At 38.7% G+C, this 18,892-nt stretch overlaps 1 protein-coding gene across 2 annotated transcripts in view; it reads left to right on the plus strand.

Annotated features, from left to right (window-relative positions):
• Positions 1-18,892, plus strand: part of zmym2 (zinc finger, MYM-type 2) — a 122,425-nt gene that overhangs the window by 56,602 nt on the left and 46,931 nt on the right. For both annotated transcript variants that reach the window (XM_034185989.1, XM_034185990.1), the window contains exons 7-9: positions 7,052-7,264; positions 13,790-13,940; positions 16,569-16,684. In XM_034185989.1, the coding sequence (XP_034041880.1) occupies positions 7,052-7,264; positions 13,790-13,940; positions 16,569-16,684 (480 nt within the window). The remainder of the gene's footprint in view (positions 1-7,051; positions 7,265-13,789; positions 13,941-16,568; positions 16,685-18,892) is intronic.

Below are 18,892 nucleotides of genomic sequence, written 5' to 3' on the forward strand. Positions count from 1 at the left end.
ATTGCACATGCCCTAAAAAAATATATAATTCAGTATGCACAACCACTCCTTGCAAAATAAATTTATAAATGAATCCATGTGTTCCTATCCACCTGCAGGTATGGCCAAAGCTTAAATGGGAAAGCAAAAAAACAAACAAACAAAAAAACAACTGAAACAAAAATAGCAGTAGTTCTAAAGATTTTGTTATTAAACCCTTATCACAAAGAAATGTAATTGAGGCTTGATGTTTTACAGTTTAAACATGAACTCTTTTATAAATAACTTTAAATATAACTAACAACCAACCAGGGTACAATAGTCTGCCTTCACTTGGCATTCATCAAGTCATTTTGCTCAGTATCTGCTTAAAATAGACTTGTTTATGTTGGGCCCTGCCAAGCTGGCGGCAACCTTTTGTCTCTTGTCACTGTAAAATGCCCATACTGATTGAAAATGAATGGAAACTGGTTGCTTTGACTCTCTGTTGTAGCTATTGTAACCAAAAGATGATATGGGGAGGGGGGTCCCAGCATGGTAAACAAAGCCATTGGAGCTCCCCTGCTGGGCAAACTACATACTTTCAACAACTAAAGTGTTTTTCTGGATTTTTTGGTAAAATAAGTTTTCATATCAGAAAAAAAACAACACAGGTACCAATACGACGGGTAATTGAGAAGTTTTGATCCTGACCCTGAAAAACTAAAATGGTGGTTCTCCATCTTTTTGTATTCTGAGAAACCAACATTTCTCAACATTGCAGCCAGTGAGTCGATATTTCACGCATTCTTGAGAAATGCTGGTTTCTCAGAATGCAAAAGATGGAGAGCCATGACCTACATTTTCTGGGTCAGGCTCAAAACGTCTTGTTCACCCCTCATATGTTTGTGAAAGGCTCATATCGGCTAATTTTAGCCAACAGATACATACACACGTGGACAAAATTGTCAGTACTCCTGTACTTCATGTACACATTTTAATATATCAGGGCTGTGAAAACTCTGCGGATCCGCGGGATTCCATGGATTTCATCATGGGGAGGGGGGTGGGGTGTTAGTGATGTACTCTTAATCGTGAACATCACTGAGTTTTTAAAATGCTTATTGCAAAGCTTTCTCTTTTTTTTACGACATCGTGTAAGTTTTATAAGTCCGCAGACACTGATCTGTGTGTTACAGATACGAATCAGTTTCCTCTGATCCGTGGAGTTTCGCGGAGGAAAAATGCCACTCAAAGCGTAGCTGTTACGACAGTTGTCGTAAAGTAGGACTGGTTGGTTGCGACACTGTGCGGTGCCTGTGCGGCGCTTAAGATAAACGTAGCATGTGGACATACCAAACGTTTAGAGCTTTCAAGTTTTTAAAAGATTTGTGCAGCATGTCTGTGTCACGGAGCGACGTCGCACAGAGAGAAGATGGCGAGAAAGACGGCTTGAAAAAGTCTTATAAGGACAAGAATCCGTGGAATCGTCGCTGGCTTCATCAACACACCTGAAAGATAAAAGAAACGGGAAAAGTGAACTGTGCCCTCTCAGGAAACACGGTAAGAATTTTTCTGTCCCTGGAAAATAAACGTTGTGCTGTTCAAACAGGATTTCAGACAAGATTATGTGACTTTTTTATTGTTAATGTTGACTTTCTTTCATTGGAAAAAAGACTGTGGCTTTGAATGGATTTACAGGAATTTACACAAGAATATAAGTGACTTTTTACCATTAGGTATGTTATTGATATTTTACCATGATTTTCCAAATATTCTCCAAGCTGTAGCTGTGGTTTTTGAAATGCTGTAACAGTCTTTTCAGTCTTAATAAATTTCATGTAGTTAATTGTTCTGAGTTAATGCATAATTTGGTTTACAATTAAAAGGAAAATCATTCCAGGTCCTACTTCCACGTCATATTCTGTTATTTCAACATCGTTATTGACAGGTCAAATAAAAGGTTGAATATAGGATCATTTAAATATGCACTAATTTTGAGATTTGTTCTTCCAGGAGATGCCGAAAAAGTATCATTAGATAAAAAATTAATTCTGGGTCCCCACAGAGCCCTAGACCCTGGCTTCTGGGGAGCTGTACCCCCCCCCCCCCCCCCCCCCCCCCCGACCCCCTGCAAATTTTCCTTGGATTTCACAATTTTCATTTCACAGCCCTGATATATGGTCAGAAATAAATGCAAACAAAGCAATTCAGTTTAATCAAAATACTTTAAAAATGTCCAGTTATTTGGCAACAAGAACAAAACAAAATGCTTTCATAAAGTGAACAAAAAAAATCCTGATCTAAAATGTATGCTGGACACAGTTATTTTCAGCCTTTGATGAATTTACAGTAAATCATCACTTTTACAGCCAGTTATATTTAGGCAAGTCAGCGGATGGATACATGAACATTTCCAATTCGTTGAATATGTCTTGGGCTTCATTTACATCCATCTTTAAGAAATACAGTCGGTGTGGTACTGTATGTAAATCTGTCTGGAGGAGGCAGTTCTCAAAAACTGAGTGACTGTGTAAGAAGGAAACTAGTGAGGGAAGCCACCAAGACATACAAGACAACTCTGAAGAAGTGAAGTAGGGAGCTCTCTACTGCTCACAGATTAAAACTACTACATGTAAGAATGGAACGCTTATAAAACCATGATGTCTAAACACAAATATGAACCAAATTGGGGCTTTTGTGTTCCGTGACACCCCAAGTCTGCAGCAAGTAATTGTGTCTGGTTCCCTCTTCTCCCAGGGAAATAATGAGGTCTACAGCGGGGTTACATCCTTAAATAGGTGGCTGGAAAATTTCTCTAGAGAACAGGGATTTAGTTTTGTAGATTTTGTAGATATCTTATCTGAGCTTTAAAGTGAGGGTGATATTGGGGAAGCTACAACAGGCCACGGAGCCGGTGAATAGAGAGCCTGCCAGGTGTATTGTTGAGGGCCCGGTCACACGGCACACAGTGATAGCTGTGTAAATAGTTAAGTATTTGATAAAACCTTCAAACAATATTGTTTCTGTATGACAACGTTGCTTTTCGTTCCCACACATGGATGAGTCATCAGCGATACAGTGATGTTACGTGCAGCTTGTCAGAACTTTAGTTATTGATCTGTTCGGATATCGTCATTGTTCATGCAATATGTCAGACTTGTGAGACTGAACGAAGTTGGACGACAGTCAAACGGAACGCTGATATTAGGGGAAACTACACAAACAATGAGGAACCGTCAAGGTAGACAGTAAAATGAAATAGGGATGAATTCAGGTTGTTGTCGGGATTCATTCATATTTTTCAACAGTTGAAAAAATTTGACGAAGCGAATGGTTAAACGATGCCTCCGAAAGTCAACGCAAGTCTAGATTTCTTTTTTCTTTTGGGCTTCGTTGTCCTTCGTTGTCCTTCGTTAGTGCCCTGTGACTGGGGCTTGGAGATACGGTGGCATTACCAGAACAAATTTCTTGTATGTGAGAACTTACTTGGCAATAAATTTGATTCCTGATTAGCTACAAGCGACAGTAAGGGACAGAGGCAAAGTGGTGACTTGCCATTCATTTTCAGTGAGAGTGGGCATTTTGTAGCAGCAAAATACAATGATTGCTGACTTGAAGTCTATTTTATGCAAATAATGAGCAACATGACTTAACTGCCAATCTGAGTGAATAGGCAGCATAATGTCAGATTAACAAGACACTTTGCGGCGCACCAACAAGCGTCAAAAGCAACCACTTGTACTCATTTGTAGCTAATGTGACCATGGCATTAATGTGGATGTGGAATCCAGTAGTTTAGTGGGGACACTGAAGCATTACAACCACAGTGGTGATAGTGTAGAATGTGTGAAAGAGAGGAAACTTCTACATATTGAGACTGTTCTCATCAACATTTAGAAATTCATGTTATGAAAACTTAGTGCTCATTAACACTTCAGATGATATTGTAAGATGTCAAATTGTACAAGTCTTTGCAAATATACCAAGAAATCTCAACAATATTGCTCTTTGCATGTCAGTCCTTAGATTATGTAAACCTAAAATGATGCTTCACATCAAAACAAAATTTTATTTTATTTTATTTTTTCAAACGTATCATCTGCCAAATCCAGTAAGTGTCTCAGCCAAGGATTTATTAATATTTAGTCACAGTTCTCTGAATCATTGATAATAAATTATCTAATTTTGTAGCACCATTTAGATTTGACCTGCTTATCTGAAATGTGGTAAAAAGCCACTTGCCTTGAAATTAGTGTTTCTCAAACTTTTACAAAGGACCACTTAATCCTTAGAGCCCTATGGGTATTTTCTTGATTTTTACTATACCTTCAGTAATTTCCTGTTTAAGGTACTTGTATGTGGTATAATGCCCAATCTAAACTTTCTGAATGTGGGACATATCTTTGTCAAGAACACTGTCAAGATGCAAATGGACCACAATGGAAATAAGTGTTTCACTCTCTAGTCATCCATTATTTTTAATGTATTTACAATTATATTGTGTTCTTACATTGAACTTACAAAATAACATCATGCACGCACACACACTTTTAATATATGGATAATTTACTGCCCCCTGCTGAAATGGAGCAAAATTTAAGTCTTTGAAAAATGGAACATACCATGAATGGAACATTCTGTCTTTCGTCTCATGAAGTATTCTTACCATTGAACTCATAAATATTAATGATTTGTATACTAATCTATTGCATTTGATTGACTAATTTTAAATTCTTGTTGGCCGAAGTTGCAAAAACCTCAACTTAATGAACACCTACCATATCTCAAGTCTAAGTGAGTCTGTAGTGTAAATGGCATATGTTCATCTTGCCTGGCTTGATGCTGTATTGGAGTAGAGTCATGTGTAAGGGCTTATTATTTTGACCCAATTAGAAATAATAAGCATAACCCCAAATTCCTATTTAAAACGGTGGCCATTTAAAGATCAGCCATCTGCAACATGGTAATCATTTACTGCCCAAAATTCCTTAGGCTACTTTAAAAAGAAAATAGGCGATATTAGGCCAGAAAAATCCCCACAATGTTGAGCTAGACTGAGAGATCCCATAACTAATGTAGGCTGTAATGGATAGAAAATCAACATTTACCAGTTTTGACATTCTAGGTTGGTATGCTGTTGCAAATTATGGATAATGCTAATACGACTAGCCTCTTTGATCTGTTATAGCTAAACTATTTAAGGACCTGTGGTCCTCACTTGGAGCCATTATACATAAAATCATTAGCTAACAGACAATTCTGTTCCGGCATACTTTAAATCTATAGTGATAAATCCAACCTACAGTAGTGTTCAGAATAATAGTAGTGCTATGTGACTAAAAAGATTAATCCAGGTTTTGAGTATATTTCTTATTGTTACATGGGAAACAAGGTACCAGTAGATTCTCACAAATCCAACAAGACCAAGCATTCATGATATGCACACTCTTAAGGCTATGAAATTGGGCTATTATTAAAAAAAAGTAGAAAAGGGGGTGTTCACAATAATAGTAGTGTGGCATTCAGTCAGTGAGTTCGTCAGTTTTATGGAATAAACAGGTATGAATCAGGTGTCCCCTATTTAAGGATGAAGCCAGCACCTGTTGAACATGGTTTTCTCTTTGAAAGCCTGAGGAAAATGGGACGTTCAAGACATTGTTCAGAAGAACAGCGTAGTTTGATTATAAAGTTGATTGGAGAGGGGAAAACTTATACACAGGTGCAGAAAATTATAGGCTGTTCATCTACAATGATCTCCAATGCTTTAAAATGGACAAAAAAAAAACCAGAGATGCGTGGAAGAAAACGGAAAACAACCATCAAAATGGATAGAAGAATAACCAGAATGGCAAAGGCTCACCCATTGATCAGCTCCAGGATGATCAAAGACAGTCTGAAGTTACCTGTAAGTGCTGTGACAGTTAGAAGATGCCTGTGTGAAGCTAATTTATTTGCAAGAATCCCCCGCAAAGTCCCTCTGTTAAATAAAAGACGTGCAAAAGAGGTTACAATTTGCCAAAGAACACATCAACTGGCCTAAAGAGAAATAGAGGAATATTTTGTGGACTGATGAGAGTAAAATTGTTCTTTTTGGGTCCAAGGGCTGCAGACAGTTTGTGAGACGACCCCCAAACTCTGAATTCAAGCCACAGTTCACAGTGAAGACAGTGAAGCATGGTGGTGCAAGCATCATGACATGGGCATGTTTCTCCTACTATGGTGTTGAGTCTATATATCGCATACCAGGTATCATGGATCAGTTTGGATATGTCAAAATACTTGAAGAGGTCATGTTGCCTTATGCTGAAGAGGACATGCCCTTGAAATGGGTGTTTCAACAAGACAATGACCCCAAGCACACTAGTAAACGACCAAAATCTTGGTTCCAAACCAACAAAATTAATGCCTCGCAGATGTGAAGAAATCATGAAAAACTGTGGTTATACAACTAAATACTAGTTTAGTGATTCACAGGATTGCTAAAAAAAGCAGTTTGAACATAGTAGTTTTGACTTTGTAGCGTCAACAGCAGATGCTACTATTATTGTGAACACCCCCTTTTCTACTTTTTTTTTTTTTTACTAATAGCCCAATTTCATAGCCTTAAGAGTGTGCATATCATGAATGCTTGGTCCTGTTGGATTTGTGAGAATCTACTGAATCTACTGGTACCTTGTTTCCCATGTAACAATAAGAAATATACTCAAAACCTGGATTAATCTTTTTAGTCACATAGCACTACTATTATTCTGAACACTAGCTCTGTGTTCACTAGCAAGTTGTAGGCCGATATTGAATGTACTTTGCAAAAAATTCTTCAAAAAGTACAACCCCAAATCAGAAATGGTTGAGATGTAATGTAAAATGCAAATTAAAAAATATGCCATGATTTTTGTGGTCAACTTTGTTCCATTAATTTACGCGCATCCATTCCGACATTTCAGTCTTGCAATTTATTGCCATAAATAAATAAAATATATTATGATGGTGTTGACTTGCAGCAGCATAATTTAGCAAAACCAGCCTTTACAGACATCTGTTGAACAAGGCTTTCTTTCACCGTCCATCCTGCGTTGTTCTGTGTGTACAGATCCGGCATGAGGTCAGCTTTAAGACTGTAACACACAAGATCTGCAGTGATACATGTTTCAACACCTACCGCATGGCCAACGGGTTGATCATGAACTGCTGTGAGCAGTGTGGTGACTACCTGCCGAGCAGAGCCACAGCCAACCATTTCCTGCTGGTCGATGGCCAGCAGAAACGCTTCTGCTGCCAGAACTGCATCAGGGAATTCAAGCAGGTACTGTCGGACTAAACAAAGGTTGCTGGTTTGATTTATTTTTGTGTTCGATTTTAAAATTTTGCTTCTGTTGGGAAATTTGAGACCATATGTAGTCCAGTCTCAAATTTCACAACAGAAGTATAATTTGTCATATTACTTTCACTTCTAGTGACAACCGTGTGACAAACAGGAAACGACATCCACAGATACAAAGGTGAAAACACACTAACTTTTATAATGGCTCTTTTAAAGGAGCACTCAGTCATCAATCAAAATTTCTAATCAGAGTGACAGGATAGAGCAGGTTTCAGTCAGTTATGCTCCGTCACAAAGATACTGTGGTAGGTGACTCTCCTATGTTGTGTTTTAAAGTGATAAAATCTCACTTGTTCCTTGTGGAACCACATAGTTGAGCACAAACTCCTCAACTCACACTGGAAATGAAGCGGGCCTGTTTAAAGGTTGACACACTGTGAACAGTGGAAGTTAGAGCACAATTAAAATTACTGGTCTGCAAATACAATTTCTATACTGGAAGAAATCCCATAGACCAACATTGGACCAGTGGCTGCGGCAAATGACACCGACTCTCCCACTGGAAAGGTTTACACATGAATTTGAGGATAGCTAGATGCCTTTCGTTTCATTTGTCAAGAAGATGTGAATAGAAGAAAATTAGGTTTGGGACTACTCAGTTATGTATAGAGACTACTGGGGCACTTGTTCGTTTGTTTAATTTTTTTTGTTGTTATTGTTATGTGTTGTACATTGTTTTTTGGTTTTGTGTTTGTATTGTTGTGAAAGAAAAATAAAATATAGTTGAGGTAAAAATAATAATAATAAATTTATTGGTCTGGTGGTTTGGCCGTGCAATTTTTGCTTCATTTCAAACTAATGAAATGCCAGTGCAAATTCATCAACAAAATACACTTTCACCTTTTCAGTATTTTTCTTTCAAATAATTATACTGCCCTGGTGTCACAGTTAAAAAAAAACAAAAAAACAATGGCACAACAAACAAATCACTTTTTTACTCTTATGTCCCACACAGATTTATTTTTTAGATGTGCAAATTTGCATCCTGCGAGATTTCTGATACTGAATGGAACTTTGGTAATGGTGAATTTTAATCCCCACAAGGCAAATTTATCTTTGACCAAAAGATTATATATTATATATATATTACACATTCAAGTGCTTGCACTTGAATGTTTCAATCAATTTAATCAATTTTATTTATATAGCTCCAAATCACAACAAACAGTTGCCCCAAGGCGCTTTATATTGTAAGGCAAAGCCATACAATAATTACGGAAAAACCCCAACGGTCAAAACGACCCCCTGTGAGCAAGCACTTGGCGAAAGTGGGAAGGAAAAACTCCCTTTTAACAGGAAGAAACCTCCAGCAGAACCAGGCTCAGGGAGGGGCAGTCTTCTGCTGGGACTGGTTGGGGCTGAGGAAGAGAACCAGGAAAAAGACATGCTGTGGAGGGGAGCAGAGATCAATCACTAATGATTAAATGCAGAATGGTGCATACAGAGCAAAAAGAGAAAGAAACACTCAGTGCATCATGGGAACCCCCCAGCAGTCTAAGTCTATAGCAGCATAACTAAGGGATGGTTCAGGGTCACCTGATCCAGCCCTAACTATAAGCTTTAGCAAAAAAGAAAGTTTTAAGCCTAATCTTAAAAGTAGAGAGGGTGTCTGTCTCCCTGATCTGAATTGGGAGCTGGTTCCACAGGAGAGGAGCCTGAAAGCTGAAGGCTCTGCCTCCCATTCTACTCTTACAAACACTAGGAACTACAAGTAAGCCTGCAGTCTGAGAGCGAAGCGCTCTTTTGGGGTGATATGGTACTAAGAGGTCCCTAAGATAAGATGGGACCTGATTATTGAAAACCTTATAAGTAAGAAGAAGAATTTTAAATTCTATTCTAGAATTAACAGGAAGCCAATGAAGAGAGGCCAATATGGGTGAGATATGCTCTCTCCTTCTAGTCCCTGCCAGCACTCTAGCTGCAGCATTTTGAATTAACTGAAGGCTTTTCAGGGAACTTTTAGGACAACCTGATAATAATGAATTACAATAGTCCAGCCTAGAGGAAATAAATGCATGAATTAGTTTTTCAGCATCACTCTGAGACAAGACCTTTCTAATTTTAGAGATATTGCGCAAATGCAAAAAAGCAGTCCTACATATTTGTTTAATATGCGCATTGAATGACATATCCTGATCAAAAATGACTCCAAGATTTCTCACAGTATTACTAGAGGTTAGGGTAATGCCATCCAGAGTAAGGATCTGGTTAGACACCATGTTTCTAAGATTTGTGGGGCCAAGTACAATAACTTCAGTTTTATCTGAGTTTAAAAGCAGGAAATTAGAGGTCATCCATGTCTTTATGTCTGTAAGACAATCCTGCAGTTTAGCTAATTGGTGTGTGTCCTCTGGCTTCATGGATAGATAAAGCTGGGTATCATCTGCGTAACAATGAAAATTTAAGCAATGCTGTCTAATAATACTGCCTAAGGGAAGCATGTATAAAGTGAATAAAATTGGTCCTAGCACAGAACCTTGTGGAACTCCATAATTAACCTTAGTCTGTGAAGAAGATTCCCCATTTACATGAACAAATTGTAATCTATTAGATAAATATGATTCAAACCACCGCAGCGCAGTTCCTTTAATACCTATGGTATGCTCTAATCTCTGTAATAAAATTTTATGGTCAACAGTATCAAAAGCAGCACTGAGGTCTAGCAGAACAAGGACAGAGATGAGTCCACTGTCTGAGGCCATAAGAAGATCATTTGTAACCTTCACTAATGCTGTTTCTGTACTATGATGAATTCTAAAACCTGACCGAAAATCTTCAAATGGACAATTCCTCAGCAGATGATCAGTTAGCTGTTTTACAACTACCCTTTCAAGAATTTTTGAGAGAAAAGGAAGGTTGGAGATTGGCCTATAATTAGCTAAGATAGCTGGGTCAAGTGATGGCTTTTTAAGTAATGGTTTAATTACTGCCACCTTAAAAGCCTGTGGTACATAGCCAACTAATAAAGATAGATTGATCATATTTAAGATCGAAGCATTAATTAATGGTAGGGCTTCCTTGAGCAGCCTGGTAGGAATGGGGTCTAATAGACATGTTGATGGTTTGGAGGAAGTAACTAATGAAAATAACTCAGACAGAACAATCGGAGAGAAAGAGTCTGACCAAATACCGGCATCACTGAAAGCAACCAAAGATAACGATACGTCTTTGGGATGGTTATGAGTAATTTTTTCTCTAATAGTTAAAATTTTATTAGCAAAGAAAGTCATGAAGTCATTACTAGTTAAAGTTAAAGGAATACTCGGTTCAATAGAGCTCTGACGCTTTGTCAGCCTGGCTACAGTGCTGAAAAGAAACCTGGGGTTGTTCTTATTTTCTTCAATTAGTGATGAGTAGTAAGATGTCCTAGCTTTACGGAGGGCTTTTTTATAGAGCAACAGACTCTTTTTCCAGGCTAAGTGAAGATCTTCTAAATTAGTGAGACGCCATTTCCTCTCCAACTTACGGGTTATCTGCTTTAAGCTGCGAGTTTGTGAGTTATACCACGGAGTCAGGCACTTCTGATTTAAAGCTCTCTTTTTCAGAGGAGCTACAGCATCCAAAGTTGTCTTCAATGAGGATGTAAAACTATTGACGAGATACTCTATCTCACTTACAGAGTTTAGGTAGCTACTCTGCACTGTGTTGGTATATGGCATTAGAGAACATAAAGAAGGAATCATATCCTTAAACCTAGTTACAGCGCTTTCTGAAAGACTTCTAGTGTAATGAAACTTATTCCCCACTGCTGGGTAGTCCATCAGAGTAAATGTAATCTTATTAAGAAATGATCAGACAGAAGGGAGTTTTCAGGGAATACTGTTAAGTCTTCAATTTCCATACCATAAGTCAGAACAAGATCTAAGATATGATTAAAGTGGTGGGTGAACTCATTTACATTTGAGCAAAGCCAATTGAGTCTAATAATAGATTAAATGCAGTGTTGAGGCTGTCATTCTCAGCATCTGTGTGGATGTTAAAATCGCCCACTATAATTATCTTATCTGAGCTAAGCACTAAGTCAGACAAAAGGTCTGAAAATTCACAGAGAAACTCACAGTAACGACCAGGTGGACGATAGATAATAACAAATAAACTGGTTTTTGGGACTTCCAATTTGGATGGACAAGACTAAGAGTCAAGCTTTCAAATGAATTAAAGCTCTGTCTGGGTTTTTGATTAATTGATAAGCTGGAATGGAAGATTGCTGCTAATCCTCCCCCTCAGCCCGTGCTATGAGCATTCTGGCAGTTAGTGTGACTCGGGGGTGTTGACTCATTTAGTAAGTCCCTTCGGCTGCTCCCTTGTTTGCACTCGGGGTCGCCACAGCAAATCCAAGGTGGATCTGCATGTTGATTTGGCACAGGTTAAACTAACATATTCATCCTACTGTAACCAGGTTTCTGTAAGGCAGAATAAATCAATATGTTGATCAATTATTATATCATTTACTAACAGGGACTTAGAAGAGAGAGACCTAATGTTTAATAGACCACATTTAACTGTTTTAGTCTGTGGTGCAGTTGAAGGTGCTATATTATTTTTCTTTTTGAATTTTTATGCTTAAATAGATTTTTGCTGGTTATTGGTGGTCTGGGAGCAGGCACCGTCTCTGTGGTGATGGGGTAATGAGGGGATGGCAGGGGGAGAGAAGCTGCAGAGAGGTGTGTAAGACTACAACTCTGCTTCCTGGTCCCAACCCTGGATAGTCACGGTTTGGAGGATTTAAGAAAATTGGCCAGATTTCTAGAAATGAGAGCTGCTCCATCCAAAGTGGGATGGATGCCGTCTCTCCTAACAAGACCAGGTTTTCCCCAGAAGCTTTGGCAATTATCTATGAAGCCCACCTCATTTTTTGGACACCACTCAGACAGCCAGCAATTCAAGGAGAACATGCGGCTAAACATGTCACTCCCGGTCCAATTGGGGAGGGGCCCAGAGAAAACTACAGAGTCCGACATTGTTTTTGCAAAGTTACACACCGATTCAATGTTAATTTTAGTGACCTCCGATTGGCGTAACCGGGTGTCATTACTGCCGACGTGAATTACAATCTTACCAAATTTACGCTTAGCCTTAGCCAGCAGTTTCAAATTTCCTTCAGTGTCGCCTGCTCTGGCCCCCTGAAGACAATTGACTATGGTTGCTGGTGTCGCTAACTTCACATTTCTCAAAACAGAGTCGCCAATAACCAGAGTTTGATCCTCGGCGGGTGTGTCATCGAGTGGGGAAAAATGGTTAGAAGTGTGAACGGGTTGGCGGTGTACACAGGGCTTCTGTTTAGGGCTATGCTTCCTCCTCACAGTCACCCAGTCTGCCTGCTTTCCTGGCTGCTCGGGATCTGCCAGAGGGAAACTAACGGCGGCTAAGCTACCTTGGTCCGCACCGACTACAGGGGCCTGGCTAGCTGTAGAATTTTCCACGGTGCGGAGCCGAGTCTCCAATTCGCCCAGCCTGGCCTCCAAAGCTACGAATAAGCTACACTTATTACAAGTACCATTACTGCTAAAGGAGGCCGAGGAATAACTAAACATTTCACACCCAGAGCAGAAAAGTGCGGGAGAGACAGGAGAAGCCACCATGCTAAACCTGCTAAGAGCTAGTAGCTGCGCTAAGCTAGCAGATTCCTAAAAACACACAAAGTGAATAATGTGTAAATAATTTAGAGGTGATTCAGCAGAGGGAGTGCTTTAGTTAAGGCACGTAAAGATTACACTGGGAAACAAATCGTAATCTAGATAACTAGATCAATCTAACTGCGCAGATTAAACAGCTAACAGATACAGAAAAACACCGCTGTGCTCCGGAACAGGAAGTGATACAATACCGCAGTGAGAGCCAACCACCAGTAGGGTCAGTTGAAGAATTACACAGGGGTCACAGGGGAATGTTTAACACAAAAGATAGTTTAGCTGGTGTTGTGTGCAGTCGCACTGATGAGGTCACGCATCCTGTGTGTGCAGAGCTGCAAGTGCTGCTGTCGGCATTTGAGTTTTATCATCGATGTCGAAATGCCTTTTTGTGCAGGTGTGTGAAACCACATTCTGGAGAATGAGGTATCAGCAGTAGCTGGCAGAGCTGTTGGCTGCCTTTCCAAGACAGTAGAAGAGAAAACATTTGCCCATAACTCCCTCAAAAATGTCTGCATAAACGTTTTCAAACTACACATTTTCGAGACTTAAAAAAAGTTAATTTTATTCTGCTTAGTTATCAATGTTGTTGCTTGTCCTTAATAATCCAGATGAATACACTTGCAAAGAGAAACCATACTGGTGGGCCTACTCCTGTTTCTGTGGCAGGAGATAACTGCACTTTATATGTCACAGGTGTCCTCAGTTCATTGCAGTGTGGTGTGCCTTATTGTCACAAATTGACACATTTTACATTGCCCTAATCCTTCCATGGCTAGAGGTTACTTTGGTTGTTCATGGTTTCTTTCTGTCATAGGTCCACAGTAAGCTTGCAAGCTGCCTGACCTGCAAAACTCTTATCAAATCAGGTGAAGTTCTCCACAGTCTCGATTCAGGAGGCACCATGGGCTGTTACTGCTCCGTCAACTGCATGAACAAAGGCAGTGTGGCATCAAGCACCTTCATCAGTGAGTATCCAGAAAGTACAATGAGGAAAAAAGTAAACATTTAGAAGACATTTATAATAGAGTTTGGATGAGCATTTATGAGTATCATGTCTGAAATGTTTTTGATAACGGGTTCGGTTGAATGATACATTGCGTATTGTCAAAATCATATTGTGGGCCTGTATCTAATCTTTTTTTAATGAGTAGTGTGATGCCATGAAAAGTCAACTACTATGTGGACACAGTGCATGCGGAAAGTATTCACAGTGCTTCACTTTTTCCACGTTTTATGTTACAGCCTTATTCCAAAATGGAGGTAAGTTCATTTTTTTCCCTCAAAAAATTCTACTCACAACACCCATAATGATGACATGAAAAAGATTTATTGTATTTTTTATTTTTTTTGCACATTTATGAAACGTAAAAGAACTAAGAAATCACATATACGTAAGTATTTACACCCTTGCTCAATACTTTGTTTATGCACCCTTAGCAGCATATTTTCTTGAATATGATGCCACAAGCTTAGTGCACCTATCTTTGGGCAATTTTGACTATTCCTCTTAGCAGCACCTCTTAAGCTTCATCAGGTTGGATGGGGAGCATCGGTGCACAGCTATTTTCAGATCACTCCTGCTGCTGAAAAACATCCCCACAGCATGAAGCTGCCACCACCATGCTTCACTGTAGGGATGGTGCCTGGTTTCCTTCAAACATGATGCCTGGCATTCACGCCAAAGAGTTGAATCTGAGTTGAGTCCTTCAGGTGCCTTTTTGGCAAACTCCAGGTGGGCTGCCCTGTGCCTTTTACTAAGGAGTGGCTTCTGTCTGGCCACTCTACCATACAGGCCTGATTGGTGGATTGCTGCAGAGATGGTTGTCCTTCTTAGAAGGTTTTGTTCTCTCCACAGAGGAATGCTGGAGCTCTGAGAGAGTGACCATTGGGTTCTTGGTCATGTCCCTAACTAAAGCCCTTCTCCCCTGATTGCTCAGTTTAGATGGGTGGCCAATTCTAGGAAGAGTCCTGGTGGATCCAAACTTATTCCATTTATGCATGATTGAGGCCATGTTGCTCATTGAGACCTTCAAAGCAGCAGAAATATTTCTGTACCCTTCCCCAGATTTGTGCTTAGAGACAATCCTGTCTCAGAGGTCTACAGGCAATTTCTTTGATTTCATGCTTGGTTTGTGCTCTGACATGCACTGTCAGCTGTGGGACATTTTATGTAGACAGGTGTGTGTCTTTCCAAAAGCTGTTGAAACATCTCAAGGATGATCAGCGGAAAGAGGATGTACCTGAGCTCAATTTTGAGCTTCATGGCAAACACTGTGAATACTTTTGTAATCACTCACTCAACCACTCACTCACTCACTCATCTTCAACCACTTCCACCAATTAAGGGTCGTGGAAGTGCTGGAGCCTTTCTTGGCAGTCATAAGGTATAAGGTGGGGTACACCCTGGACAGGGCGCCAGTCTGTCGCAGAAGTACATGTGATCTCTTAGGGTTTTTATTATTATTGTTATTTTATTATTAATGAATCTGCAAAAATCTAAAAAAAAAATCACATCGTCATTATGGGGTATTGTGTGGAGAATTTTGAGTGAAAATGAAAAGGCTGCAACAGAACAAAATCTGGAGAAAGTGAAGTGCTGTGAATGCTTTCTGGATGCACTGTAATGATCTCTTGCAGAAGAATCTTGCATGATTTGTGAACTATACAAAATAGGAAACATTTGTATGTTTGTATTTGTATAAACAAGATTATAATTTACACTTCAGAATAATTGGTTTAAAGTAAAATATTCACCACACATTACTTTCTCTGTATAATTAGGGTGAACAGTGTCATTATTATGCATTATTGTGCAGCTACTGTATCATTCCACCCCTACTCCCACCTGTATTTAGTAGAACACTAAAAATTAGGAAGAATTGCTAAAAAAAAAAAAAGAAAAAGAAGGCAGACAAGTGTGCTGAGCATCACCAGCCCATAATGTGTATCATGGCATTTAAATGGAAGTATGTTGGCTTGATCAACTGGGCAGATGAATAAAGAGATATTCACTGAAGCAGGTCTTTGATGTTCTGACACTGTATTTGAACATGAAAGCATCCAGCTGTGTTGCTGACTTAAACTCACCACCACATTTGGATTTAGGTAAATGAAATGTTGATAGTTCTGCTTTCAAAATTTAAAGCTAGAAGGTTTGTAATTTATGTAGATCAAATATTAACGCTTTCTTGTGGCTATTTGGTTCAGTACAGCTACTTGGGAAGAATAATATACACTCATTTTAGTGTTAATTTCAAATTTGTTGACAATCATTAACTCTGTTGTATTTATTTTGCACAAAAAATATGAAGAAAAAAGACAAAAAGTAGGAGCAACAAAAATGTGTCATTACTTGGCCCCTGGTAAATTATATGGCAGTGTGTGAGCAACTGCCATCATGAATTGTCAGGAAAATGTCCTGGAAGATGATTGCTTTAAAAATGTGCAATCCCCGATTTGCTGTGCCCTCCTTAACAAGCAGACTTTATATTCCATAAGCATATGTGAGATCTTAAGTAGGACAGTTATTTCTAGAAAGGGTCTTTTAAAAGTCACAAGCATGTGTATTAAGTATTACCTGTTTTTGTGTGCAGATGCAGAACCCACATGTCATTATTGTAAAAGGAATTCATTGCCACAGTACCAAGCAACATTGCCAGAAGGAAACATCCTTAACTTCTGTAGCTCCCAATGTGTTACAAAGTTCCAGGTATGGGCTCATCATTTCAGACTATAACAGAAACACAATTTTGGTTTAGTTTGCATGTAGCAGTAACTTCAGTAGTTGCTGCGTAACATCTTATCGAGTTTCCCCAAATTATCTCCTGTAATTCTTCAATATGGTGAAGATGCAGAAGAACTCTGAAAATGAGCATACGTGGCGACTAAAGGCAGCAGCATACATAATCAGACAGTTGATGATCAACCACTGCCGGCCAAGCTGGAAAATCGGATGATCTTATATACGGGATATCCTTCCAGAAAGTTGGATACTGTGTTTTATAAAAAGTACTCACCTTCCTGGACTTTCAAATGTCCACTATTTTACGACATAAAAACTGGCTTCTTTATACATAAATTAGAAACTCTCTTCAAATTTAAAAATGAATGGAAATTTCTTCAAAATGAAGTTAAGTAAAGTCACAAAATAATGTTTTGCATTGGTACTGGTATGGTGCACGAGACAGCGGCTGTTAATCAAGGCGAATTGTGAGAGAAACCACTGGAGGTGTTGGTGTATGGGACCATTATTGTAGCAAAAGTATTTGCAAATGTGTATTTTGATCTGTGCGGGTGTGACCACATCCACAAGTGTAAAAAAAAAAGTGTGCATGTATTTCAATTTGTGCATGTTAAAAAAAAAATAATCTGTGTATTTGCTGTGTTCTTACACGTGACTTTTGCTACAGTCCTGCCGCGTAAATGCGTGCAGCGATTTTGTGTGTGGAGACTTGTCCATAAAACATAAAACACAAAATTAAAACTTTTTTTAGGAAGTTATATGTTAATTTAAATAACTTTAATCTGCAGATTACGTATCACTCCATAAAATAGTTTTAATTTCTTCTATGGAGTGATACATTATCTTAAAGTTATTTAAATTAACATATCACTCCATTAAAACAAAGTTTCAATTTTTTCATGGAGTGATACCTTAGTTACGTTTTATTACTTTAACGTATCACTTCATAAAACAAATGAAAACTTTTTAGGAAGTGATATGTTCATTTATATGACTTCAAGATAACGTATCACTCCATAAAACAGTTTTAATTTCTTCTATGGAGTGATACATTATCTTATTAAATTAATGTATCGCTCGATTAAAACAAAGTTTCAGTTTTTTTATGGAGTGATATCTTAGTTACGTTTTAAGTTACTTTAACATATCACACCTTAAAAAAAATAAAACTTTTAGGAAGTGATATGTTAATTTATATGACTTCAAGATAACATATCACTCCGTAAAACAGTTTTAATTTATTTTATGGAGTGATACATTATCTTAAAGTTAAGACTCCAGAAAGACTCCAGTGCTGGCCAGGCGTAAAGTGGAGGGGTGACCGATATCATTGGTGCTTGTGCCCCTAGTGGTGTGAAGCTGAATGGCCATGGCAGCACAGACAAGTCTCCACACACACACACACACACACACACACACACACACACACACACACACACACACACACACACACACACACACACACACACACACACACACACACACACACATTGCTGCATGCATTTACAGATCTAACGCAGCAGGACTGTAGCAAAAGTCACGTGTAAGAACACAGCTAATATTCACACATGGATTTATTTATTTATTTATTTTATTTTTTTATTTTTTTTTTACACATTTGTGGATCTGGTTACACACGCACAGATGGAAATACAAATTTGCAAATACTTTTGCACACGCACAGATTTTTTTTCTTTTTTTTACACATTTGTAGATCTGGTTACATGCACAAATAGAAATACACACACAGATTTTTTTTTTTACTCATTTGTGGATCTGGTTACACACACACACACAGTTTGGTTTTTTTTGGGGTTTTTTTACACATTTTTAGCTCTGGTTACATGCACAAATAGAAATACACACACAGATTTTTTTTTTTGTTTTGTTTTTTCTCATTTGGGGTGGTGGCCAAGTTGTTAATGCGCTTGGTTTCAGTTCAGAAGGTTCCGGGTTCAAATCCCACCCCTGCCACATTTCTCCATGTAATGTGGAGTTGCGTCAGGAAGGGCATCCGGTGTAAAACTTGTGCCAATTCAACATGCAGATCCACCTTGGATTTGCTGTGGCGACCCCAAGTGCAAACAAGGGAGCAGCCGAAGGGACTTACTTTACTCATTTGTGGATCTGGTTACACACGCACAGATTGAAATTCACATTTGCAAATACTTTTGC

This window comes from Thalassophryne amazonica, chromosome 14 (assembly GCF_902500255.1).
Source record: "Thalassophryne amazonica chromosome 14, fThaAma1.1, whole genome shotgun sequence".
NCBI lineage: Eukaryota > Metazoa > Chordata > Actinopteri > Batrachoidiformes > Batrachoididae > Thalassophryne > Thalassophryne amazonica.